The following is an 18,797-nucleotide window of genomic DNA, read 5'->3' on the forward strand; positions in this document are numbered from 1 at the left end:
GGGGGCTGTTACTAGGAAGATTTCATAAGATAAATTCATCTCTTTTGTAACTGGGCAGACCAGGACACGTTGTCCAATCAGAAAATTGTCTGACGAAAAAATGTTTCCGCTCAGCCAATGAAATGGTGCCTAATTTGGGTATCCAAGGGGATTTTTGACAGCGGACCAATCGCAATAGACGTTGCCTTTGTAGTCAGGCAGACATAGTACAGTCGTCCAATCACAAAAAAATCTGAAAGGGGATTTTTGCTGTATCTTGGTTCAGGTACTTTCTTTTTCTTTTTTAAAATAAATACTGCAATGTGAGTCACCCAGTAAGCCATACATTAATAGTATATTTAATTACCCATTACCTTGAATTATTTTTAAATTATAAATGACGCTCATAAACGTGTTTGGTAGGGCTTTCTTCGCTTGCTAGCTAATGCTAATGACACTATGTAGCTAACTGAGTAGTTAACCGCGTTAGTCGCGTTAATATCCGTATCTTTTGGCTCAAACGCATGTTTATACCCTCTGTAGATTCCGGATGTTTGCTAAACGTGTGCTTGATCAACCCAGCTATTAAATGTCTTTGCTTTTGCCAGCATCTGCGATGGATGTGAGTGTTGCCCGCTAGCCAGTTAGCTCCGCAGTAGCATGTACACTTGCGTCTGTGTGTGTTTTGTAGTAAATGGCAGGCACATGACCACCGGCGCTGCGCCCGCTGTAAACACGGCAGTCAGAGCTGACATGGGAGCTCCGGCATTTCCACTAAAACCCAGCGGGCTGTGAGGAGGGGCCGCGGCCGAGGACGGGCTGCGTTCGCTTCTGGTGTTTATATTATATTCCTCCCGCTCCTGTTGTGGTAGTTTAGTTCACCAACACCCTGTCAGCCAGCATGTGTCTTTACCCGGCAGCCAGCGGGCCTTTTTTTATTATTACAGCCGGTCAGAGCGGAACCGGTTTGGATTCTGGGTTTAATGACAGCACGATGCGATGCCAAAGCGAAGCGAGCGGCATAATTGTTAAGGATGACAACTGTGTTGGATCAAAAATAAGTGGTTATTTAATCCGATTTTTTTCTGTCACTGAATCCTGCAGCTCAGTTCTGCAGTCTTTGTTTGACAAAAACAACTACAAAAAAAGTTCGGCCCAGATTTACCTGTAGTACACACAATATAGATAAATATTTAGGTGTGTTGTGGTGTCACCGCCTGAGTTGTGTTTATTTTTTAGGCCTCCAATTTGCTATTTTGCATCAGACATGTTTGTATTTTAAGTTGGAAGTCCGTGAAAACCTAAACTTTGTTGTTTTTTTCTTTAAAAATATAATCTTATAATTAAAAAATGAAATAACATTTTCTAGTTTATAAGACAAAGAGCTTATTTACTATATAGATAGTAAATAGGTGTACTGCACCTCTTAGTGTTTTAGTGTTGGGGTCCAAAGAAATTTTAATATTCATAATAGTGATTTTTTAAAACACTTAAGTTGTGCAAATTCCTGCTTTCAGTTCCATTTATTTATCAACCAATCGATAAATCAGTCAATGAACTGAACTATATGTTGAACAACATATTTTGAACATTACGCAGCAGATACTGCAAATCATCAGTCAACAAAACAATATAAAATGAAAAGTAACTGTAGGAATGGTACAAAAAATTAAAAATGATTTAAATATTTATTTTTAACCGAAAACTATATATTTTAAAATTTCATACAAAAAATATAAAATTTCTAGAAAACGAGAAACATTTTGTTTCAAACGTCAAAAATCTTCAACTTTTGAAACTTATAAAATTTCCAAAAGTCGAAAATTTGATTCTTCAAACTCAGGATTTCAATGTTTTTACTAGAAACTTTCTGACATTAATTTAAAAATTCCTGAGTCTTTTGTAGAAAATGTTCTGCTTGTTTTTTCTAGAAAGTTTCTGAGTTTTTCATTTTCTTTTTTTTGCATCTTCAGTGGCATGTTTCCAGTCAGGCTCCAGCTGTTGTTATAATATCGCAGGTTTCTGTGTTTTCAGATGTTGGTTCTCAGCACAGGTTAGTCGGTCCAGATGTCGGAGGACCAGCAGCACCAGCGGGCCGACGCCGCCCACAGGGACAAGGGCGGCCTGGAGCCCGGGGAGGGCGACACAGAGCCCAGCATTTTGCTGCAGAAGCTGAGCAGCAACATCTCGTAAGTCATATAAGAACTTCCTCAAAATGATTTATGTTACTTTTATTATTCTTGTCAATATGACAACTAAAGAAAATTGAGTAGCTTAAATTGAAAGTAAGAGAAATTTAACTTTTAATGTGAGTTTTAGGCTTGTTTTGCAGAAAATATTTATAAAAACCAAATGTGAACTAGAATATTTAATCTAAAATATTTTGACCATTTAATTAGAAATTATTAAGAGTAATTTGAGCTTTTCTTTTAGCAGCTGGTCAGATTGGAAGTGAATATATTATCATTAAGAAGCAAACAGCTCCTTTTAGGTTAAATCATGATTACTGATATGTAATTAGTGTGTTTTCACCTAAACTTTTTGTATAACTGAAATTTTAATGACTGGATTTGTTGTTTTTTTTTCTTGTAGAAAGAATGTTCAGACCAAAGTGGATCAAATCTTGGTAAAAAAAAAAACATTTTTAATCTTAAATTTAAATATTGTATCTCCAGAATGTAATGCAGTTTGTTTTGTTTAACAGCAAGACGTTCAGCGCTTCTCAGACAATGACAAGCTGTTCCTGTACCTCCAGCTGCCCTCGGGGCCCAGCTCCGGAGACAAAACGTGAGAATCTTTTATGAGCATTTTAAGTTTCAGTTTATGGCAGATTTAGGCTGATTGCTTAAATGTTGTGTTAAATGAAATAGATGGATGATACCTGTGACAAAGTCAGACATTTTAATGTTATTTTAATGATATTTTCAGCTCAGATTGTGATTCTTGATATGTTCAGTATGGCTTTTGCCCAGGGTGACATGATCTGCATGGATGTCAAAAAATAAATAAAAATAAAAAAACATATGCAGGTTTTGTTATTCCAACTTGTTAGAATAAATAACTTAAGATACAGCTATGTTGTTTTGGTCTATTATGGGTGACCTCCAGCAATTTATAAAGTGATAACCAAATAGGGTTTAAAACACACTAGATTACAATAAACATTTCTACTTGTTTATATACATTTGAAAATGTCTGAAATGTTGGGATGGAAAATGTTCTTAAGTATTAATTATAAAAGCAGTAAAAATAGTGTTTGATATGTAAAGTATAGTTAATTAGGTAAAAATATTAGTCATCCGAGTAACAGTTGAAAATATTTTGAATTGTGGCAATTTTCTACAAAGTGCTTCACACTGGGCCAAAATGGCTCAAGCTGTTGTTAAATTAACCTAACATGTCTAGTTTTCTTCTGATTCATATAATTATTAATGGGATGATGGATGTATTACCTGATGTGTGTGTGACACCTAGTGGTGGCGACCCGAGTTCATTCAACACAGCTGACCAGCTGCACACCTGTAACTGGATCCGGAGTCACCTGGAGGAGCATTCAGACACCTGTCTGCCAAAACAGGACGTCTATGAGACGTACAGGTGGGGAAACACACACAGACAGACACACCCTCAGTACAACAACAACTGACACAGAGTGGCTGCGTTTCCATTAACCAAAGGGTAAAAAGAATGCACTACGACGCGAGTCCAAGCAACACTCACATCCATCGCAGATGCTGGTAAAACACATTACCAGACATTTAATAGCTGGGTAGATCAAAAATACATTGAACAAACATCCGGAATCTTTCTGCAATAACTGGATGTTACTACTGACAGAAACGACAAAGAAGATAACAGGAAGTGATGATGATGTTTTTTGTTTTTTTTGGACAATGTGCAGCCCACAGCATAACAGAGTTCATAAAAACTTTTGAACTGCTCCCAAGTATAAGACGCAGAAGTCTCCTCCAATGGCTGAGTTATGACTATTTTATGTTACTGTTTATATCCGTCACTGCTGTGATTCATAATGACTTCTTAACGTGTGATTTTAACTTTATTTCTTGTTTAATGGAAACACTTGCCAGTGTTTGGGGGATTGTGTTTTTGACATTTTCAGAATATTGACAAAGATTTGTGCATATTTTGTAATGGGAACGCAGCCTGTGATGTTCTGATGGTGTAATCTGTGCTGCAGGAGGTACTGTGAGAACCTGCAGCATCGACCCCTGAGTGCTGCCAACTTTGGGAAGATCATCAGAGACATTTTCCCCAACATCAAGGCGAGGCGACTCGGCGGCAGAGGACAGTCCAAATATCCTTTCAACCGCTGTGTGAAGCAGCCTGACTCATTCTTCAGGTTTTTCTGAAGATTTTCCATTTAATTTGATTTAATTAAAGATTTCAAAATCGGACAACTAAATGATTTGATTCAGGGTGTTTAAGGAGGGACAAAAATGTGCTGTACAATTGTTGTTGACTTACCATCCAGAAACCGCTTGCTGCATTCTTGTTGGTTGTGGAGAAGGGTCTACTTTTGCTTTTCAAAGATGTATAGCTGTGTAATTGCGCACCTGTTTGCAGTCATTTTCACATGCCAGTGTAAACATTGTTTGGGGGATGGAAAGCAGCAGCTTATTTGGATTTAAAGTGACAGAGGCCCTAAATGGCTCATTCTGAAAGGAGCTCAAAATAGACAGAACTGATCAGATGAAAATCTCATTATCTAAGAATGATTTTGTGCAAGAAATGTAATGAACATGTTTTGTACAGACCATAGATCTGTAATATCCTGTTCAAGGAAGCATAATAGTTCACGTTGAGCAATAAATCAGTGTGTCAGGTTCAGATACAGAGGTAGAGTATCACTCCTCTTTCTCTATGTCTAGCGCACATTTTATTTGTGGGAAGTCTCTGAATAAACTGAATGAAGGGACGATGCTTTGCCAAATCTCATGAATTTATGCTGGTTATAAAAGTCAAAATTTCCCTGCAGCTGTTTACGAGTGCAGCTGCAAAATGTCTGAATGATGTCATGTTTAAGGTTGAATTTGAGCCCAGAGCCATCCAGATTATTAATGACATTTTCATCTGCTACAGTTTAAACCCAGCATGCTGGTAATATATTATGGTAAGATGTAGCACAGGAGTTTAAACTTGACATATTATGCTTCCTTGATGGTATAGATATAGGGTCTATACAAAACATGTTCATTACATTCTTTGCATGTAATGAACATGCAGTGATGATGCAACATAGATGATGAGATTGTAGTCTGGTTCCTTTCAGACTGAGCTGTTTTAGAGCCTCTTGTCACTTTAAATCCAAATAAGCTGCTGCTGGCCACACTGCCCAACTCAACATTTATACTGGCACGAGAAAATGGCTGCTAACAGATGTGCAATTATTCAACTGTACATCTTTGAAAAGCATTAGCAAAGCCTCCTTTACAGCTAACAGAAATGCAGCAAATAACCTCTGAATGATGAGTCAACCTCAAAACATTTGTCTTTTCCAGCAGCCATTGTACAGCGCATACAGTGGTAAAACCAGCTGACCACATGTGCTGGAACTCAGTTTGGGTTGCTAGGTAACGGGCTGGGCCTGGCTGGAGTTGCTAGGTAACGGCGCAGTGCCTGTTGAATGTGACTTATCGGGAGGTTTTTGAAACGGCTCGTTTTCAGACATCAAAAAAACATGAACTTATTCCCATAAAACAGCTGGGTGTGTTTGTTTAAGCAGTTTTTAGAAGCAGTTGAGACCCAAATGGAAGAATATAAATGTGCAAAGAGTGAATTTTTCAATATGAATTTGACCAATTGCCAGCTGCTTGGAGCTGAATGTTATTTATCTACTATGTATCTTGTTATGACGAATCAGATGGCTGCAGTTGCCGGTTGAACTCCTTAACCTGTGTGGCTGATACGTACTGTTATAGCGGCATCAGGAGGAAGACGGTTCTGAACATGCCTCTGCTGCCCAACCTGGACCTGAAGAACGACCCGGTACTCACACACTAACTATAAAGCAGTAGTACATCTGCAAACCAGTACTACCAATCCTACTTTATTATTTAAACCACAGCTGGTGCCAGGATTTCAACAACTGGTCAAAAATGACACAAAAATGATCTAGGACTACAACTAACGATTATTTTAGTAATCGATTATTCTGTCGATTAAAAGGTTGGTGCAAATAATAATATATGAAGCTAGGTGAAGCTAAAGCTATGCTATTCAAGACATTAGCATGGCTTTAGCTATGTTAGCAAGAAGTTCTGGGTAGAACATATTTACAGACAAATAACTTTTTATTCTTTACCTTAAATTAAAAATGTATATTTCTTCTACCTTTTTGTTTTAATTACTGCTCTAAGAATGTTCTTCCAGAAAATGACCTTTTTAGAGTTTGTATACTTCAGTTAACGATTAATCATTGATTGCCAAATTAGTTGAATATTATTTGAATAAAAGATTAATCATGATTAGACCAATTAATCGTTTTAAGCCTAAAGTAATTTTTATGTAGAAAGATAATAAAAGTGGTGACTTAGTGGTTTTATTTATTAAGTTAATGTTACAGATACTTTTTTAAATCTTTGTTGTTTATTAAGCTGGGTAAAATGATAAAAAGTCACTTTTGAGCAGAAATCGTTTTAGCCGTAGTTCTAAAAATGTTTCTTCTGGGAGTCGTGCAGATTTTGTGACTCTTGACACATTAAATGTATTTTTCTATCTATATAATAGTTGTTAAAATGTTAAAACACAAATTTTAAAATGTTAAAATCTCATGTTTTCAGGTTTTAGGTTCAGGAACGTAGGACAAAAGTAAATAGATAATTGTTACATTTGATATTTATTGTAAAATTACCTTTTTATGATTTAATTTGTCCACCATTTTGGAAAACCATCAGTGTTCTGATTTTAAGGTAATAAATAGTTAACGTATAAATAATCCCAGTTTAACTGAATTTCTGCTGGTCTCCAGTCGGAGCTGACTGAGCTGGTCCAGACCTACAAACAGGAAGTGACGGAGGCGGCCTGCGAGCTGATCTGTGACTGGGCCCAGAAGATCCTGAAGCGATCCTTCGACACGGTGGTCGAGATCGCTCGCTACCTGATCCAGGAGCACATCGTCAACCCTCGCTGCAACCAGGCCAAGCTCGTCACGTCCGCGGCGCTTGCAGGTCCGACCCGCTACTGCGTTACAAACTGGTTTTTGTTTTTGGTAAACTGGACAGAGGTCAGATTTTTTCCCCCAATCATTCTCTCACGTGTTTCAGATCATCAAACTGATTTTGACACAAGACAAAGATTAATTTAGGCCGGCGGTTTGCAACCTGTTTCTCTTAATAACTTTGGCAAAAAGTAATAAAAAAGAAAACGTAACTAATATATTTTAATAAACAGATAATAAATGCGAGTTTATCACCTGTTTCAGAGTTTTTGATGGAATAATTCATAAAAATCCACCAAAGAATGACTCAAAAACAACCCGTGATATTTTAGGTCTTTTTTTCTTTTTTTTTCTTGTCATAAGCTTGGAAACTATTTGCTTTTCTAAAATTAAAAATCAGCTTTATTGGCCAAGATTGTGACCCAAATCAGAATGACTTCAATGTCAGACTTTAGGTGTAAATATATAATATATGTAATTTACTCATTTATTTATTTAAATTCAGTCATGTTTAATTACAATATATGTATATATGATTTTTTTTACATATAAATTTTTATTGCTTATGGTTATATTTGTATTATTAGTATCACCTCGGATGGAGTAGCTTGTCAAATTATAAGCAATTTCCCCTCTTAGATCAATAAAGTCTATTCTATTCTATTCTATTCTATTCTATAGACCTTAATCAGTTAATCAGGTTTATTTGTTCACCACATTTGAGCAACAAGGCAGTTCAAAGTGCTTTACATCATAAAGTCAGAAGACATAAAACCATTAAACATTACGTTTTGTCCAGTGACATCGTTAAACTTTCATGGAAATAAAATAATGTAAAATATTTTTTACAGAATTTTCTATAAATATCAACAGACCATCAGAGATAATGTATCAATCGAGTTCATTGCAAATTGTTTTGCTAGTTCTAAGCTTGTGGCTTGCTTATTGTTGTCATAGCAACTCCATAGCAACCGCCTGCCAAGATGGCCGTCGGTTACAAAGTTTACAGAATTATGTATTCCCTCCAGAAGCTGGAATTGGTGTTTGTGGTGTGGACAGCTGACTTTTGTTCGTTTATTGATCAGTTACAATAATGAAGGCAGAACTAATTTATTTGTTAAAAAATTTGTGCTTTCATGTCGTCCAAAGGTTTGGACACAGCAGGCAGTGAGGTTAACCCTTGATTTATTCCTCAGAAGTGTTTTAATTCCAGTTGTAAGGATTTAAACATGTTTTCAGTGTAACGCTGCAGTATAAAAACTCTTCTTCTGGGGTCATTTGTCATCTTCCTGCTCCTCAGGCGGTCCAGCTAAAACCCATAAAGTCATAAAGAAAACTCCTGCGATGTCCCCCGCTGACGGAGACGGAGCCGCAGACCTGAAGGTTTGTTTCCCACCGATCGCTCTCCTCTCGAGCTGCGCCTGCTGCCGCTCACCGCTGCTTCCTGTCTGCTCACAGAAGGAACAGGGAGACCTGTCCTCGTCCTCACCCAAGATGTCTTCTGGGGACAAATCCACATCAGCCGTCACCAAGCCTTCCTTAGCAGACGCCCCTCCTCCTTCTCTTCCTCCTCCTCCTCCTCACTCCTCCTCCACGTCCTCTGCCTCTATGCAACCAGCAGTGAGTCAACAGGTCCGACCCTGACTGACACAATTTAATTTTCTAAATGTAGCTGAGATGCAGATAATGAGGGACATGAAAAGTATTAACATCCTTTAAACTTTTCCCCATTTTATCAGGTTAACTCCCAAAAGTTTAGTGTATTTGTTTTGGATTTTTTGCAACTAAAAGTCAAAATATACTAAATATTTTACAGTCAGAAATCAGAAAAATATCTGGACATAAAATGTACTGAAATGTACATCTAACACAGGGTTTCCCCCAGAAATCCTGCTGAGCCTGGTGGTCGGGGCGGTCCACCGTGTTTTTGTATTAAAAGATGTTCAGTTGACAGGAAATGTAAATGATATGTTACGGGAAAACATCGCCAGTGAAACGCTATTTATTTATATTTGTTTTGCATAAAATCCAAAACAAATACACTAAACTTTTGGGAGTTAACCTGATAATGCTGTTTAAACCCACAACTAGTCAAATTAAAAAATACAATTAAGATGAATATCAATTATTCTGTTTAATCCAAATTAAGTCAGCGGCTCCATGACTTCACAGTTACGTAAACTGTGAGGTTGAAGTTGTTGGAAAAGGTTCAAAGGGTGTGATTACTTTCTCAAAGCAATGCAGGCCAGTCTGTAGGCAGGATTAAATGTTTTTCAGTGTTTGATGAATCAACATGGCGGCGTGTTTGACGCGTCTCCGTTGGCGCTGCAGGTGGAGGCGTTCATGAAGCAGTTACCCAGAATCCTTCCTCGCAGCACCGTCCCTGACAAGAGCTTCTCCGTCCGCTCCGCTGTGCCTCCACAGGCGCCGGCGGATGCCTCCGCCGTCGGTGTGCCGTCTGCACATGGAGGCCCGGCCGCCGTCACCGCTCCTGCCAACAGCGGTGGGGTGAAGGTCATCACCATGACGACGCTGCCCCAGCAGCAGGGCAGGACGCTGCCGGTGATGATTCTTCCTCAGAGCTGTTTGTCCTTTGAGGCGGAGAAGGTAGCTCCACCTCCTTCTCTGTCTGCCCAGCAGCACGCCGTGGCGGCGCCGACCTCGGTGGTCCAGAAAGCTCGGGGCGCCGCCGCCAAGCGACCCCAGGAGGGGGAAGTGTCATCCGTTGGTGTCTCGGCCGCTTCCTCTCTCAGCACTTCCCCGGTTAAACGGAAACGTGGCCGGCCGAGGAAACCCCGACCGGAAGACACGGTTCCGTCCCCATCTTCCCAGGCGGCGCCGCCGCCTCAGCAGCCGATCGTCGCGCCGCTGACCGGCGGCGTCATCCAGAAGGCGACCTCCTCCTTGTCATCCGCCGCGCAGACGGTGGTGGAGCTGGTGATCCAGGAGCCACCGGGGCTGGTTCTGGGTCAGCTGCCCACCATGTCCGACCCGGCCCACCGGCTGGTGGACCCCCGGGGCGTGGTGGTGCAGTGCCAGCCGGGCGGCGGCGCCGACCCGGACAGCCAGGTGAGGCCCGTGCTGCTCTTCCACAGTCCTGGGAACCCCAGCTGGGAGCGGACCCCCATGGTGGAGGTGATCCAGAAGGCGCCGAGGCCGAACAACAACAGCGGCGGCGGCGGCGGGCTTGGCATGGCTCCGTTCCCGCCGCTGCCCCCGCCCACGCTGCATGAGGAGCAAGGCGAGGTGGAGATTACGCTGACGCCGGTGGAGGTTCACGTCAACCCGCCACCTGCCTCCACCTCCTCTGCTGCTCCTGCCTCCTCCCTCTCAATCTCCTCCACCATGGTGGTAAAGATTGAGGAGGAGGAAGTAGACAACAGCCCCCCGCCCCAGAAAGGAGGACATTAGCTTTCATCAACCACCTACTTCTGTATTCACTCAGAGTTTACCTCAAGGGTCCCGCCCCTTCCTCCTTCCATCCTCGACCTGATTGGTGGAAATCCCAGATTGGCTGGAGCACGAAAGCCAATCCAGTGGGATAAATGAAGCCAGGAAGTCTACACTTTAACTGCATGTTTGTTTGTGAGCGACGTGTGGTTTACACTGCAAAAACACAAAATCTTACCAAGGATCTTTGGTGTAGTTTCTCAAGCAGATATTGTACACTTGAAACAAGACAAAACTAACTTACAAGTCCGTTTTCAGCAAGATATAGGAGCTTGTTTTAAGTCAATAATTCCTTAATTTTCATTTTTTTCAAAGTACCTGTTCCACTGTCAGATTTCTTCACTTGTTTCGCAGCTGCGTCGTTACCTAGCAACGCCAGCCAAGCCCAGCCTGTCACCTAGCAACCAGTTTTAGTTCCACTGGCATTTTTTTTTTCACTTATAACAAGACTTTTTTTCCCTGCGACATTTGTTCCTGTTAAATAAACTAATAAATAAAATGAAATGTTATAAGTGCCACTATTACTAGTTGTTTTTCATCAATATTAAATATTATTGACTTAAAACAAGCAGCTATGTTTTTCTAAAAAATGACTTGTAAATTAATGTTGTCTTATATCAAGTGCACTAAGATATTTGCACTAAAAACTAGACCAAAGATACTTTCATTATTTTTTAATTCTGTGTTTTTGCGGTGTACATCTGAACCACTTCCTTCCTCGCCTTATTCGCTGTGCTTTTAATCCTCCCAAAAACTTCTGTGTTGCGGTTTGTTTGTCTGTGCTTAACTTTTTTAAATAAAAATAAAAACTGAACGATAACTAAAGAAATAACACTGCAAAAAAAATAAAAAGTCTTACCATATAATTTTGCTGTAAATCTCTTGGTACACTTGAAATGAGACACAGTTAAGTAATGGGTAACTTTTCAGCAAGATATAGTAGCTTGACTGAGTCAGTAACTCCTTTATCTTGATGAAAAAATGTTGGTTTACCTGCCAGACTATTAAACTAAAAACAAGAATTTTGTTCCATGTTTCAAATAATCTCACCTACTTTGTATTTTTCATCAATATTAAGGAATTATTGAACAGCTTCTTATAAGTTACTTTTGTCTTATTTCAGGTGTATTAAGATATTTGCATGATATTTCTTGGTAAGATTAAAGTTTTTTTTGCAGTGTAAAAGAGGAAGAACGGAAGGTGCCATGTTTGTGAAACAGGCGTCAGGTGGTACATACGGGTTAGATCCTTATAAAGGTTCTCTGTGCTAACTGAACCAGAACCAAGCTTTGATTCACCTTTAGTTCATACAATTTATTCCTGAGGAAGTTGTTGAAGTTCTAATAATATTAATAATAATATTTAACAGTTTGGTGAATGTGAATTAAAGCTTGGTTCTGCTCTGCTCTTCTAAAGAGTTCCTTTGTTTTTTTTAGCAGATTTGTGTTTTTATCTGAGTGAGCTTTGTACATGTCTGATTGTGTGTTTCAAAGATTAAAAACTTAAATTTACTCATTACTCAGAATAATATATCAAGTAAAATTAGTCATTTTATATAGAAAAGCAACAGTTTTATACTTAAACTTAACAAAGTCAGAATTATTCCAGAAAACGTAGCCGGAGAGTTGGAATCGCTCCTGTAGATTTCAGTAGATTTACTCGTAAAATAAAATCTGGAGCATATGAGGTTGAGTTTGAAAAAGTGAGAAAAGCTGCAGAAACAGAAAAGGTTTCCTGTAAATTGAGAACCAAAAACGATGCTTTTATTTAACTGCCAGCTAAAAGGCTTCAGCTGTTTGCTTAACTTAAAACCGATTAAATGTTGATGTTCCACTAAAACATGCAGAATTGACCCAACTGTTGCAGTTTTCTTTCATAAAACTTTAGCCCCTTTCAGATCAGTCTGACTAGAAACATTCCAATTAAATCTGATTTTTAAGGGTCATTTATGTCACATAAGTTCATCATGTAAGTCGCATTTAACTCATCCAACTACTTTTATTTGTAATAGAAGAAGCAACAATTACTCCCAGCTCTTGGTGGAATAATATGTTTAATTCCTGTTGGAATTATAACATTTAGATATTTTGACTGAAGCAAATTTATACATTTTCAAAATTTTGTTGCGCTTAGCCGGGCAATATGGCTTAAAAATTAAATTTCAGATTTTTCCATACCATACAATAAAAAAATTGCTAACAGAAAATGTTTTCAAACATTGGCTTTAGTTTCAACAATCCCTCTTAGTTGTACGATGGAGTATTAAGGCCAGGCCATGGATATTTTTGTTAAATTACAAGAATATTGTTATATTAGCAGAACAAAGATGCATTTTACCAGAAGAATGTGTTTAAATTAGGAGAAAATAGCTTACAGTCGACGAGATCTGACGTGATCCTATCAGTCTGTGTTTTTGTTTAAAATAGTTTCAAGGTCCTATTTTATTCTTTCAGTTGATGATAATTTGTTGCTGCTTAGCTAAAGCACCACATATGTCTTATCTTTAAAAACTGATACCAATGTTTAACTTCACAAGATGCTCAACACTCCTCATTTAAAATTTTTGTTTATTTTTGTCCTAATATTACGACTGTATCCTTCCATTATTATGACTTTATTCATAATTATAAAAAAAAAAAAATTGAAAGTCCAAATAAACAGATGTGAAATACACTTGGCAAACAAGATGGCCGAAACCCAAGGAGTACATTGGTGGAAAAAAGACTTCCAATAAAAATCCAGACTTTTCCAAAAAATTAAATAATCAAATTGGATTAATCGATAAAATCGATTTATCTCCCAGCTTTATGCTTCACTACTTTAAACTCCAAGAAAAACTGACAGTGTAGAAATTGTCTTCCTGTCTTCCTGTTTCTTGGTCTGAATGCTTCAAATGAAGGCAAATATTCAAAAGAAAATTCTGCAATCACAGATTGAAATGTATGATCTGAAAGGGGCTACTGACACTGAACAGAACTTACTAAAACAACAAAAAAATGATTAAATTGGGAGAATAAATCATGCAATGCAGGCTGTGAGCTAAAGAAAGTTGTAAATGCTAAAAAATAAAAGCTTCAGCTCAGGCACTAGTAGAGCAAAGCACAAGGTAACCTGCCACATAGCACCAACACATTGAGATGCAGTAAAATGTACTAACTACTGGGTGATATTTGCGCTGTTGTTGGTTTCTGTGGTGAAGTTTTAGATTACACGTTTAACCTAGGGGTTGCTTCGCTGTTGTATGTTGCCATTGTGACCTTTGCCCCAATTCCAGCCACCTGTTGCAGCTACATCGCAGTCAGCAATGTGACACCATTTTCTTACTTTCTTCGATGGCTGTCGAAGAAAATAGTTTCGCTGCCTTATTTTGACGTGATTTTTGCTAAGCTTAATTTCAAATATCTCAATATAAAAACCAAGTAACTCAGGATTGTTGGATAAAGAATAGAGGAAAAAATGTTGCTGACGGAGTAAATTTCCATCAAAAAACGCCGAAATTTTTCAGTTGGATATATTTTTTTTACATTCTTCTTTGCAAAAAAAATTTTTTTACAGTTTACACTAATTAAAGTCAAAATTGTACAATATTAAAACTCGGAAAAGTAAAAAAGAAGTTTACCGAGATTTAAAAAATTACAATTGAGTTGGTAAGCGTAGAATCACATGGAGATATTTTTCAACCACGATTAAAACCAGAACCGACACGGTTCTGGTTTTAATCGTGGAAAATTTACTTATGTTTCATCAACGTCAGAATATCCACGTTTTTTTCTTGTAAATATGTGAAATTAATCTCAAAACTTCCTCGTTTTCCTGGGTGAAAGTTTACTCCTTCTGAACCTTTGTTTTTCTGTTCTTTTAACCTTGAGATGAACATTTTCAACAAAAACATCTCAGATCTCTCAGAAGGTTTCCCAGATCTCTGTATTTTTCTCACAGTTAATATGCAAAACAGATGATTTCTTCTTTCACCTTCTCATTTTCGGAGGTAGTTGCCATGGAAACGTCACATTGCTGACACTCTTCACCTCTACCAAACGTCCCGCCGCTCCATTGGCGGGCGTCTTCTTCTTCTTCGTTGGTGCTACACCGCCATAGGGCTCCACTTCTTTGTCTGTCCTGCCTGTTTTTCCACCATGTGACCACAAATTTGTAAAAAAAAAAAGAGAAAAGCCAGTTTGTGGACTTGTGTAAAATGTGTTTCCCTCTGTCCTCACACATAGTGTTTTTTTCTGTTAGAGGGACCCTGAAAATATTAAGACTGTTATATGGAAAAAAAATCAACCTCGTTGCGTTCTGACGCAAGAAAACCGCTTGATTATACGCTCACTGCCCTAAATTTATCGTTTAAAAGAAGCACGAATATTAATGTTAGTCGTTCGCCTGAGTTTGGTGAAGTGCCAACATGATTCATCGTTGAACTGAAACGAACGTTGCACTGCTGAGAGTTTGAGAGGGACTCTGTGTGTATATTATGAGTTTATTGTACTGAGAAAATACTCTGTCAAGTATTTATGAGTGATGTAATATTCTGCTTAATTCTTGCACTCTGCTAGAGGCCGACATCTGCCGGCTTAGATTTTTATTTCACCAGCGTAATTACCCTGGTTTAAACTTTACTCAGTTTAGAGTTTAATAGTAATAATAATTAAAAAAGGAAAATAAACTCTGTTTTTATATAAAGGTTAAAGTAACTGTAGGGTATTGAGTGGGTAAAAGCAACATTTCACTTGTGGGCTTTGGTTGCAACAATTGAGATTTTAAAGGTTTAATGCAGCAAAGTTCAGGCAGATTTAGTTCAAAAGCATCCAGTCAACTTGTTTCTCATCTGACTGATTATGGTGGGTTTAGGGATAAAATATCAAGGCTTAGGAGATGCATCCACAGGTTCTTCTTTGTTTTCTGATTGCCTCATTGTGTTGTTCCGAGACATAAACTTGAATAGAAACGTTTTCTTCTAAAACTGTAAAGTTTTTGACCGTTTTGTCCCAAGTCCACACAGAAATGAGGAACCAAGACTTTTTTTATTCCTTAAACGGGTTCAGTAGTGAAAACTTTGCCCTTATGTATTTGCATCAACAGAAAAATCGCATCTTTGGTGAAGTTACTGACATGCTAACCAGATCTATGACCCCAAATGTGTCATACATAACAACAAAAATGGCGGATTACATTTTCGTGGTGTTGCTGCTGCAAAATGTTCTACGACTCACTCCACTTGCACTTCTCTGTTTGCTCCGACCCGTGGCGTACCAGCGAGGTTAAAGGTTCAGGGAAGGAAAATCAACATTTTGGTTCTTGGTCTTTCTGTTTCTGTGTGGATAAAAACATCTTTGGAAACGGTCGTGTGTGGACGAACGTGTTTTTGAAACCAGCAGTCTGTTTTACAAAACCATTCCCCTGTGGATGGAGCGTTAGGTTTCACTCCAATGAACAAATCATTTGTGCTTTGCAGCGGCGAGTTAAGGCAACTCTAAGAAAATAATAAGTTATGAGAATAAAGTTTTAGTATTACACAAATTATGACTTTATTCTCTAAATATTATGATCTTATTATCTTTATGACTTTATTTTTGTATTATTTTGACTTTACTCTTGTACGACTATTTTTGCAGTATTATGACTTTATTCTCATTTTATTGCACCTTAATTCTTGTACAAGTTTATTCTCATAATGTTATGACTTCATTCTTGTAATATTTACTTTATACTTGAAATTTTATGACTATAAAGTAGATGAGAAAATGAAGACTTACCAGATGTTTAGAAGTCTGGATCTGCAACAGTAACCTACAGTTTGGGCTAGTTTAAATGAATTTATTTCTGTTTGTTTTAATTTGATTAAATAATGATTATTTGATTATCTGTTATCTTGGGACAATTATCTGTCAACACAAGCTTAAGGTGTTGTGAGATTGTTACCAAAGCCCAGTTAGAGACGATGCTGATCTCTAAGTGAAATGTTGCTTTAGGGGATAAGATGTTTTAAATAGTTCAGGTTAAACCTGAGGATATGCAGCAGCCGATTCCCCCCAGCAGGACCATGCTGGGCCAAACTGGTTGTTTATAACCGGAGTTATCACTCTAATCTAGCTTTGTTTGGCGCTCTCACTGATTTATCTGAAGAGATTTATTATCAAATGCTGTTTGTGAATGTTTGGAAGGAGAGCTACGCAGTAAAACAAACGTTTCTGATGTTAGTTTGCATTCTGATCTGGAGTTTTAACTTCAGGGGAAATAAGAAACAATGAGTTATCAGATAACACGTTGACGGAAAGGTCAGAGTTTTGTCAGCTGGTTTGCTTGAAAGTCATCAGAAATGCCTCAAATTTTACAGAGGAAAACCGAGTTTGGTTTCAGGCAGTTCAGATGGCAGCGTGATCTTTTCTCTGAGCAAGTGGAAGTAGAATTACAGGAACGTTGAATGTTTGAAGCGTAAAAGAAGAGCGAGTATTTGCAGTTTGAGATTTCAAACAGACCAAGAGGTGGAATTGGTAAAGGTCTTGGTAGAAATGGTCTCAAATGTTGGGCATGCCTCGTTTTGGCTAACTCTGGTCCAGCATGGCCTTGCTAGGAGTCTGCATCGGGAACCGAGCTTTGAAAGTGCAAAGCAGAAGAAAACTTTCACTGTGGAAATCCAGAAACGGGTCAGTTTAGCCAAGATAATGAATCGGGATTCGGGTATTGGTGCGATGATGCTGGAGAATCAGACCAAGTCACGCAAACGCTCTCCGATGGCACTTCCTGTTTACACACTGCAAAAACACAAAACCGTACCAAGTATGTTTGGTCTGGTTTCTACTGCAAATATCTCTGTACACTTGAAATAAGACTAACTTAAATGCAACTTTTCAACAAGATATGGGAGCTTGTTTAAGTCGATATTGATGATAAAGTTCTAGTTCCACTGGCAGCTTATTTCACTTAATAACAAGATATTTTTTCCCATATATAGAACTAGCTCTTTTTCATCAATATTAAGGAATTATTGACCTAAAACAAGCTGCTATACGTTGCTGAAAAGCTTATAAGTTTGTTTTGTCTTACTTCAAGTATACTGAGATATTTGCAGTAGAAACTAGACCAAAAGTACTTGGTAAGAGTTTGTCATTTTTTGTAGTGCAGACTGGTGTTGCTTTTAACTCCAAAGTATTTTCACTAATTTAGCTAATATATATATATATATATATATAAAAATAAAGTTGTTAAAGTAAATGAAATGAAGATCCAGCCTGCTCAAAATAATATTCAGATGACTGGATTGGCTGTGATTGAAAACATAAAATTAGCTTTTTTACTTTAGAAGTTGACAATAGCTGCCTTTTTAAAGATTTTGTTGCCTAATATCTGTTGGAAACAACATCGAATGTTGAGAGGATAAATAAAATTGATAAATTGGAAGATGATCAACTCTGCAGTTAATGTAATGATGGTGAACTCTGTTGTGAAGGAAGCTGTTAGCTGTCAAAAACCCACTCAAGGTTGTCTGAACTTTAGCAAAAAACATTTAAAACAAGATTCTGCCTCTGCTCTTCCTCTGGAATTCTGGGTAATGTAGTGCTTGAGTGGGGATTTGACATATAGAGCAGCTTTCTTTTTTTAAATTGTCGCTCTCCAAATGTATTTGAAAAATCCTGTATTGTTTTATTTTGCTGTCGGTCTTTTGTTCTGCGTATTGCTGTGTGTCTTTGCTGTTCCAGACAGTTGTACAGCTCGTTGATGTGCAGTCGTTTCCCTCCTTCTTATGGTTGCTCTAAAAATCTTCCCCGCTTTGTTTTATTTGTGGAAGACACTGCCAGCTCTTTGCATGGTTTTCCTGTGGCTGTTTGTTTCGTTCTCTTTATTATCACCTGTAAATGTTGATTTTTGTTTTTCTTTTGTTAACCTGCTGGCTTTATGTTTTTTTTTTTTTTTTTGCACTTTACTTTTAATGTTCCTTAATGAGGCTGAGAGGGAGAAAAATATGTTTTGGCTTGGAGATGATAGTTTTTAGTGAAATGCACCTTTATTTTGCCCTGTTTTGTTGTTAAATTAAAAAGAGTGACGGAGGAGAGAAGCCAGAACATTAATGTGAATCTATTTTCCTACATTGATGGAATAAAAGACGTGACGTTCATTTATTTTCTGGTGTTTACTTTATTCCCTCTATGATCATTTGTCTTTCTACTCTATTCTAATGTTCTCTTTAATT

General features: G+C 38.0%; 1 protein-coding gene across 3 annotated transcripts; it reads left to right on the plus strand.

Annotated features, from left to right (window-relative positions):
* The first annotated feature begins 179 nt into the window (after positions 1-179).
* rfx5 (regulatory factor X, 5) lies at positions 180-18,722 on the plus strand. Of its 3 annotated transcripts, none has more exons than XM_015011133.2 (11): positions 180-265; positions 2,014-2,168; positions 2,572-2,605; positions 2,684-2,766; positions 3,454-3,576; positions 4,178-4,294; positions 5,907-5,985; positions 6,968-7,166; positions 8,457-8,539; positions 8,615-8,788; positions 9,488-18,722. In XM_015011133.2, exons 2-11 carry the CDS (start codon positions 2,047-2,049, stop codon positions 10,565-10,567), a joined length of 2,094 nt encoding a protein of 697 aa, XP_014866619.2. In that variant the 5' UTR covers positions 180-265; positions 2,014-2,046; the 3' UTR covers positions 10,568-18,722. The 3 variants fall into 3 exon arrangements, with proteins under 3 accessions (XP_014866619.2, XP_014866621.2, XP_087866529.1); XM_015011135.2 differs by having other exon boundaries at positions 8,615-8,776; XM_088010403.1 differs by lacking the exon at positions 180-265 and having other exon boundaries at positions 313-2,168.
* Positions 18,723-18,797: the final 75 nt, after the last annotated feature.

The sequence above is a fragment of the Poecilia mexicana genome, unplaced genomic scaffold (assembly GCF_051168715.1).
Source record: "Poecilia mexicana isolate PSO_F unplaced genomic scaffold, ASM5116871v1 scaffold_11, whole genome shotgun sequence".
In the NCBI taxonomy this organism is placed as follows: Eukaryota; Metazoa; Chordata; class Actinopteri; order Cyprinodontiformes; family Poeciliidae; genus Poecilia; species Poecilia mexicana.

Coding starts and splice junctions, on each gene's coding strand:
- rfx5 (XM_015011133.2), top strand. CDS start 2,047: ATGTCGGAGGACCAGCAGCACCAGCGGGCCGACGCCGCCCACAGGGAC. Junction 2,606..2,683: donor CCAAAGTGGATCAAATCTTG/GTAAAAAAAAAA, acceptor TTTGTTTAACAG/CAAGACGTTCAGCGCTTCTC. Junction 2,767..3,453: donor CCCAGCTCCGGAGACAAAAC/GTGAGAATCTTT, acceptor TGTGACACCTAG/TGGTGGCGACCCGAGTTCAT.